We start from the raw sequence: 9,268 nt of genomic DNA, 5'->3' as shown, positions 1-9,268 counted from the left end.
CCTCCAGAAAAAAAATCAGATAAATTTGCATAACTTTGTCTTTCTTTACAAATTATCTATTGATTTTATAGGATATCTGACTGATAAAGCAAAGCTAAAGGTGTCTACCCTGCCCTTAAAACAACATTTAACTTTGTCTTTCTGTAAAACAAGTCACTGTTAGGGCTTAAAATGCCAGGAGATCATACATAAGGCTGTTTCACTCATATCAATCCATTCCCTCTAATTTCCAGATTTCAAGAAATAATATATTTGGACCATCTTGCTTCAATTTCTGAAGTATAAACCAAAACTTTTCATGAAGTGATTTAATCGTAAAATCTGATTATTTCTATATGGTTTTCTTACCTATACAATCCCCTTTTTTTTTTTTTTTTTCCCCCTCCCATTAGACCTGATTTTTCTACAAGGAAACTTATTTTCTGAACAAGATCTTTTGGACAGCATCTTTGATTTCCTGGTTCCTCAGGCAGTAAATGATGGGATTGAAGAGAGGAACAACAACAGCATAGAGAACAGACACGATTTTGTTTGTGTCATGAACTGGAAGTGTTTTGGGCCTCACATAGATGAAAATGCTTGTTGCATAGAAGACAACGACCACTATAAGGTGGGAGGCACAGGTGTAGAAGGTTTTTTGGCAACTTTGTACCGATGAAATGTGAAGGACAGTGAAGATAATATAGGTATAGGATAGGACTACTACAGAAAGAGGCATCAGGAGAATAAATAAGGCAGCCACAAAATCCATAAGAGCAGCTCTTTCCATATCTGTGCAGGCTAAGTTCAAGAGGGGAGAAACATCACAGAAGAAATGATTGATTATATTGGGTCCACAGTATGTTAGCTGAGAGATAAAAAATACTTTGCATCCAGAAATTAAGAAACCAGTCAACCAAGATCCCATAGACAGGTAGATGCAGACAGTGTGTCTCATGATAGTAGAGTAATGGAAAGGATTGCAAATGGCAACATAGCGGTCATATGCCATGACAGCCAGGAGGAGGCATTCAGTGTTGCCCAGGCTGAGGAAGAAGTACAGCTGTGTCATGCATCCCATGAAAGAGATTTGCTTTGTCTCTGACACAAAGCTCAGCATTGTCTTGGGAAGTGTGACTGTCACATACCAGATCTCCAGGAAGGACAAGTTACTCAGAAAGAAATACATTGGGGAGTGGAGGTTAATGTTGGTGCAGACAGTCAGGATGATAATAATATTTTCTGCTAAAACTAAGAGATATGCAATAAGAAATATTGCAAAACAGAGAATCTGCAAATGAGGAGCGATGGGAAATCCAAGCAGAATAAATTCTTTGACCACACTGTGATTGCTCACCTCCATGTCTCCCATCTACATCTGTAAAGACATCAATGACTTATTATTAGTGATTATAATACATTAGAATATCTTTCTATCACATTTTACATTTTTTTTACATTTTTTCACACTGCAGTCAAATTAGTATGAATATGCTGTAAAATACTGGTTTTATTAATTGTAAACTATTCAAAGACATAGTATTTAGAATGAAACAACAATAATTCCGAATTCTCTCAGTGACATAGTGTCTAACTTCTTGACCTTCTAGAGGGAATTATCTGTTATTATGTCTAGTACTTTTCAAAATTGTACAATGAACTTATGTGAACAGATGCCTGAAAACCAGTCACTAGAGATACTTTAAAGATAGCAAAATATTATCAACTTTAATAGGAGTATTTACATAATCATCACCAATGCATTGTTATTTTGTAGAGTTTGAACTTTAATTTTGGTCAGAATTCAAGCTGTAACTTTAACATAATTAAAATAATAAGCATAAAATAAATAAGTATAATATATAAATAAAGGTTTTCTGCTCCATAGCCCATGTGCCTTAATGTGGTTTTAAGCCAAAACCCAATATAAAAACTCTCTAATGTGGTTTTAAGCCAAAACCCAATATAAAAACAAAACATTGCCTCACATTTTCAAAAAAATTTGAGAAATTTGAGAAATTTTCCAGTTTGTTCCCATTTTGTATAATACATTCCGGTTCTTGTATAAGCAGGGTTCAAGCCTGAATAACTAATGAGTGTTGGAGTCCTCTTTCTTATTATAAGGGCAAGATTCAGTTGGATACACATAGATATGTAGTACCACTTAAGGAACCCCAGGATATCTGAGCTGTCCAGATGGGCATGAGGGATATGACAGAAGTCCTCTGCATTTTTAGAACATCAGCTGGAAGGGAGGTGGGGTAGCTAAGATCTAAGTCTTGTTTCAGGTTGTTGAATTGTGTGTTGAGGAATCGACTCACCCATAGATGCCTAGTACAAGTTGAGATACCATGTGGTACTGGAATTATCAATTGATTTCAGGTAGACACAACAGAGGACTTACAGTAGACCTCTGCCCTTCTTGAATGACATCTGGAGGCTAGGAAGGATATTTCTGGGCATCTCAAAAGCAGACAACTTATTCAAGTCTCTTCAAATTACATCACTGCTGTTTAGTCACAGTGGGAAAAAGAGACACCAGCAAAGTGAAATTCAGATGGCATATTATGTATCTAGCTGAACAACCCTGAGGTTTGTTTGTGTTTTTCTCCATTAACTATAAAACAGCCAGGATTGGATTTCCCAGACTTTGATGTTTAATTTCTAAACCTTTGAAGCACAATTTTTTGTTAAATGAAATGAAAGCATAAAAGTAATACCAAGAATAATTTCTTGAGAAAGGTTTCAAAACTCCCTGTTCTTGTAGTCTACTATATTAACATTAACAATGCATTTAGTTCTTAACTACAGGGGCCTGCAATAGTGTCTTTTCTAACAGTAGGTCCTTTTACTCAAAGTTATTTTGGTGAATCATTATCTATCAGAAAGAAAGGGAGGAGGCTGGAAGGGAAGAGAAGGGAAGGAAGGAAACTGAGACTGACAGAAAGTATCTTTAGTTGAAAAATACTGCTTCAATTTTTTTTTTTCTTTGTACAAAAATTCACAGCTGTTCTATGAGAAATAAAATTGGCTTCTCGCTAAAATGATTTAATTCAAAACCCATCTTTTCTGTCTTATTTTTTTACTAGCTTCATTAGCCAATATACTACTCAGCAAACTTAAAGAAAGTATTATTAATATTTATGATAAGAAATACTAGATTAGTAAACACTTCTGTTTCACTTACAATTTTGAGTCCTATCAATGTTGAAGGGACTGGATGAATTTCGGAGAGACTGTGCTGCGACATCTGCTTATTGTTTCTTCACTTTTCTGAAGTCTTCATCTGTGCATTTGGGGTGTTGCTCCAAAGGGACCAATCAAAAAACCAAATTATTTCTTCCCTCTTCCATAGTCTGGAAATAATATTTGTCATTAAACTTCAGAAAAAAAACCAACAACAAAATCACAAAAAACTCAAAAACTCAACCATGAAAACAGAAGATATGGTAATCTTCCAGTAGCCAGAAACAGATTAAGGAAATAAGCAGCATTCCTGACTTTGCTGAATTATTTTTTCAAAGATTTGTGACTAAAACTGTTCATGATATTGCTAAACAGTGTACAGTTGCTTACCAAACAGATCTTCTCAAAGGCTTCTCTTCTAATCAATATGAGGCATATAACAGAAAGGTCTATCTTACACAGCAGAGAAAACAGGATTTGGGTCTTCACACTATTGGTAGGATTTGTCTTCCTTGACAATGCAGATGTGACAAGACAAATATTCTTTATCCCTCATTTAAAGACCTGTCATGATATTGTACCTCTATAAGCTAGTTGTCTTAACTTAAACAGTGGAGAGAAATAAGCACTGGGTGGGATTTATTTTATCCCAGAGAAACCATTTAATACACAAATTGCTTGAATTGTGCTCTAGAAAGAATTGACCTATTACAAACCAATTTTGAACAATTGGCTCAAATGGAGATGTTATGTACTGTTAGTGCCAGATGAGATGAATCATCACCCTGATTACAGATGTTACTAAATTCAGAAGCTTAGCTGAGCTGCCTAGTTAAGAATTTAGTCACTGATCTTCTTATGTGTCAGCAATGAGATATTGACATGCGTATAGGTCATTCATTCTACTAATTATTCGCTGCTTCTCCACTGCTAAGAGGCTAGATTTCAAAAAAGAGGCAAAGGGGTGCAGACAGATTTAGAGTAATTTTGCTCAAGACTAAAGCCCCTGAGAATGAAAGGTCCAGGATAATTCTGCCTAGCATAGCTATGCATAGCTTCAAAGGTGAATTAATGTAAATAATCTTAAACACGTGTTGAAGTATGGTTTAACTCACACAAGGAGCTGTCTGTATTATTTCATTAATGTTTTAGAGTGTCTAGATGATTAGCATAGGCTTGGGTAATTTTTAGACATCTGAAGCAAGGTAAGAAAAATTTCATCTATAGGCTGGATTTATCATAACTGAAACTGTACAGTACAGGTGTCTATTTGAAATCAAGTAGTCTATACTCCTTTAACATTCAATAAAGAGAAATTAATGTTTCCACATCAGGTTCTGTCTGGCATTATTTTCAAATCTGTAGCTCTGGGGCGGGGGAGGTGTCTCATTTGCTGTCAATAACTTCAAATACGATCTAGACCTGTATATTGGCTATAGACATTTCAATTCTGGGTGCATAAATCTGGCAAAAATAAACTACCCTCTTCTAGTCCAAAAGAGAGTAGATCCAGGTTATTCCATTTCATATAACCTCATAACTGGGGAAGGAATTAGTAGTGTAATCATCCTAGCATACCAATATAGGCAATGAACAATAAACAGCTCCAGGGAATGACTGTGTAAAGTAGCTAAAACAGTGTCTCATAGAGGAAGTGGGGAGAAGTTATGTAATAGGAATATTTTCATCCAGTGACTCATTTTATCTGAGGTGATAAAACTTAGGGGAGGAATTCAGCTAGCTAACCAGTGATATTTTCTTCCATTTCAGATGCTTCAAGTTATCTAAAATATCTCCACAGGGCTTAGCAAATATAACAACGATCTACCAGAGACCCTCATTAAGTCTTTTAGAGCGGCAGACAGAAGCTAGGCAGTATACTTTATATACCTAAAAATAGCACTGATGTTTATGATTAGGTACCTAAGTTATTCTAAGCCCTCTGTATCAGTAAATGTGGTGAAAAATATATTTCTGAGGAGAATTTACCCCATCTACTCTACACATTTATCTTTGGAGACTATGAAATAACCATGAAGATTTGATTAGAGAAGGAGCCTCAGTAATTACCTTAATCTTTATCTGCTAGGCATCCAATATTATGGTAACCTAAAAGCTTGTTATGAGGGCTACTGAGAGTGTCATTAACATTATGTTTATATTATCCTTTCTTTAAAGGACACAGAATTCCTATTGTTAAGTTCACTTCTGCCATTTATTATTTTTCCTGCAAGTTCTATGAAAACTTGGTTCCTTGGGCAGTAAATGACAGGCTTGCAGAAAGGTACTACAACCGTGTATAGAACTGATACTTCTTGAAGTCAAAGGCACACATGGCCTTAGGCCAGACATAGGTAAAGAGAGCAGTAGAGCAGAAGATGACAACTACCAGGTGAGAAGCACAGGCTGAAAGAGCTTTCCACCTCCCCAGAGCAGTGGGGATCCACATTATACTAGTTGATATGCAGAAGTAAGAGGCCACCACCCCAAGCAATGGTACAAGAATGATAATCAATGCCAAAATTAAACCCGCTGTTTCTGCCATTGACATATCCTTGAAGGCATGGTTAAGCAGGGGTGATATCTCACAGAAGAAATGGTTGGTGACTGTCACAGAAATCCGAGATGAAGACTACCTTGAGCATGGATCTGGTAGAAGCTCCCATCCAAGAAGTACCAATGAAGATAAATGATCAGCTCAGATTTATATATACTTCACATGTCTGAAGTTGAGACAGGTGAATCCTGTAAAATGGGACAGGAATCCAAGATCCAAGGTCACTTCCATTTTTGTGACTAAATTCATAACTCATACTGGCTCAGAAAAAAACGCACCATTTGTATTTCCAACAATCAGAGACAGTATGACCCCAGTGAAAAGCTAGGGGTAGTCTTAACTCTCATCACTTCCTTCCAAGTATAGCAAGCTAATGTCCGTGCTTTTAAGGTGTTATTTTGTTCTCATAACGGGGATTTAGAAATCTTGTAGCTTCTTTGGCATTCTCTATCTCATACTATTTCTTCACATTGGAAACATTTGAGTGTGATTCTTCCAAGGAAGTTACAGAAATTAAATACCCAATGTCTGTTGATTTCAAACACAATTCGGTGCCTAACTGAAAATCGCTGTCCAGTATACACATTAAGCAGGCACTAATTTCCATCAGGCATCCTGGAACTCGAACAGATTGATGTTGCCTGCAGACTCTTTGATTCCATCTGGTTAAAAGTAAAGACAGTAGGTAAAAAGGTTCTTTAATAAACAATCATAGTAGTACTGAGAAGATACTGTTTTCTGAAAAGTTCATAAGAGTTTTGTATAAATATGCTGCATGTGACTCCACAACAATCCTCTGGAAGGAATGAGAGAGTTTTTGCATTTTTTACTTCAAATCTCACCAGGAAGTAAATGCAGTTTTTAAGATTTCAATCAGAAATTTGACATATGTTCCAGAGAGTAAAAGAAGACGTTGTGGTGGTTTCAGCAGAAATCACTGCAACCAGACCAACAGATGGCCCTCCCCTCCACCCCAAAAAGAGGAGAGGAAGAGAGAAGGAGATTCAAAAGTTTAGAATGAACTAAACTACTTTAATGAAGAATTAATATTAATTTTTTTTTAAAAAAGGAAGAAAATAATGAAATGGATACAATATATACAAAACCGTATCAAACTCCCTGGATGACAGTCCCGTCACTGGCAGGCACCAGGGAAGTCTCAGACTGGACTCAGCGACAGATGGGAACTGGATTCCAGGTCTGGATTGGGATCAAAGGCAGACGAACAGACAGGGTCCTCTTCGAATGTCAGCCATCGCAGGAAGAACCTTGACCCTTTGATCCCTCAGCTTTTATGCTGAGCATGGGGCAGATGGGATGGAATACCACAGTTGGTCAGATTTGGGTCACCTGTCCTGTCCTGTCCTGTCCTGTCCGTTCTTCCCCACTAATGTGACCCCTCTATGTTTTTTCCGTTTCCGACCCTATAAGGGGCAAATAACGAAAATTGGCTGACCTTGGTTGTTACAGCAATAAGTATAAGCAAGGGCCTCTCTGCTTTCCATTCCTTGGCATTGAGCACAAACATTGCTCTTATCATTCTGAGAATGAGCAGTTTTCTCCACAATATGCTGTTAATTTCAGAGAGTTAGAGGAGGCCTAGCTAAATGTAAAGTTACAGAACACAAAATTGGTCCAGTTTTACTTCAAAGCGGGAGAGACGTGAAGCAGACAATCTCAAATTCTAATCACAGATTTCTGTGTACGTTAAATCCCTCATGTATTCTCACCTCAGACAGACTGATCTGACGGCTAGTGTTTATAGTTTTTTGATAAATTATGATTAAGAAATTTCTTCCATGTGAAGAACAGTGCCAACTAATAAAATCTGTGTTTTTCAATGGGGTCTTGGGGTGAGTGATTCTAATACTCATACAATCATAGACTCATAGAATGGTCTAGGTTTGAAGGGACCTCTCAGATCGTTGAGTCCAACCATTAACAAAACACTGCCAAAACCACCACTAAACCATGTTCCTTAGCATGACATCTACCAGTCTTTTAAATACCTGCAGGGATCATGACTCCACCACTTCCCTGGACAATCTGTTCTAATGCTTGAAAACCCTTTTGGTGAAGAAATTTTTCCTAATATCCATCCTAAACCTCCTCTGGCACATCTTGAGGCCATTTCTTCTTGTCCTATTGCCTGTGACTTGGGAGAAGAGACTGACCCCCCACCTCTCTACAACCTCCTTTCAGGTAGTTGTAGACAACTATAAGGTCTCTCCTCAGCCCCCCTTTTTTTCAGGCTGAACACTCCCAGCTCCCTCAGCCGCTCCTCACAAGACTTGTGCTCTATACCCCTCACCAGCTCCATTGCCCTTCTCTGGACCTGCTCCAGCACCTCAATGTCTTTTTTGTGGTAAGGGGCCCAAAACCAGACACAGTACTTGAGGTGGGGCCTCACCAGTGCCGAGTACAGGGGGATGATCACCTCTCGGGCCCTACTCACCACGCTGTTCCTGATACAGGCCAGGATACCATTGGCCTTCTTGGCCACCTGGGCACACTGCTGGCTCATATTCAGCCTACTGTTGACCAACACCCCAGGTGTTCTGCTGGGCAGGTCTCCAGCCACTCTTCCCATGGCCTGTAGCGCTGCAAGAGGTTGTTGTGACACAGGTGCAAGACCCTTCACTTGGCCTTGTTGGACCTCACACCATTGGCCTCCACCCATTGATCCAGCCTATCCAGTTGCCTCTGTAAAGCCTTCCTACCCTCCAGCCGATCAATGTTCCTGCCCAACTTGCTGTCATCAGCAAGCTTACTGAGGCTGCACTTGATCCCCTCATCCAGGTTGTTGATAAGGATATTAAACAGAACTGGCCCCAATACTGAGCCCTGGGGAACACCTCACTCGTGATTGGATGCCAACTGGATTTAACTCCATTCATCACCACTCTCGGCCCAGCCCTCCAGCCAGTTTTTGACCCAGTGGAGAGTGCTCCCATCCAAGCCATAGGCAGCCAGTTTCTCCAGGAGGATACTGTGGGAGACTGTATCAAAGGCGCTACTAAAGTCCAGGCAAACAAAACCCACAGTCTTTCCCTCACCCACCAAGAGGGTCACTTTGGCATAGAAGATCAGGATCAAAGGGTCAACTCTCTTTCTTCAATGGCCAGCGTCCGAGGAGGACTCTGTCCGTCTGCCTTTGATCCAGATCTGAGCATTCCTGACTCCAGATCAGAATCCAGCTCCTGTCCATCACTGAGTCCAGTCTGGGACTTTTCCCTATGCCTGCTGGTGACGTGATTGTGATCCAGGGAGCTTGATATGATTTTGTATATATTGTATACCTTTTTTTTAAATTTCTTCTTATTATTTATTATTTCATTATTTATTAATAGTTCCATTAAAGTAGTTTATTTTTTTTCCTAAACACATAAATATCTTTATCTCTTCTTCTCCTCTCTTTTTTAGAGAAAATGGAAAATTGATTCTTTCCTCAAACAAAACATAGGAGTGGTACTGTGCTTCCAATCAGTTTAGAGCCCATCTGACTTGGATGCAAAGATGAAATATCTCCTCCCTTTTGCTCTGTCC

At 38.8% G+C, this 9,268-nt stretch overlaps 1 protein-coding gene across 1 annotated transcript; it reads right to left on the bottom strand.

Moving 5' to 3' along the window:
- Window positions 1-415: 415 nt before the first annotated feature.
- Window positions 416-1,351, bottom strand: LOC106890087 (olfactory receptor 6A2-like). Its single transcript, XM_014945670.1, has one exon. The coding sequence runs from the start codon at window positions 1,349-1,351 to the stop codon at window positions 416-418; it is 936 nt and encodes a 311-aa protein (XP_014801156.1).
- Between the last annotated feature and the right edge of the window lie 7,917 nt (window positions 1,352-9,268).

The sequence above is a fragment of the Calidris pugnax genome, unplaced genomic scaffold (assembly GCF_001431845.1).
Source record: "Calidris pugnax isolate Ruff unplaced genomic scaffold, ASM143184v1 scaffold146, whole genome shotgun sequence".
NCBI lineage: Eukaryota > Metazoa > Chordata > Aves > Charadriiformes > Scolopacidae > Calidris > Calidris pugnax.
Note: the sequence above shows the minus strand (reverse complement) of the source record. Positions and strands in the feature narration are given on the sequence as shown.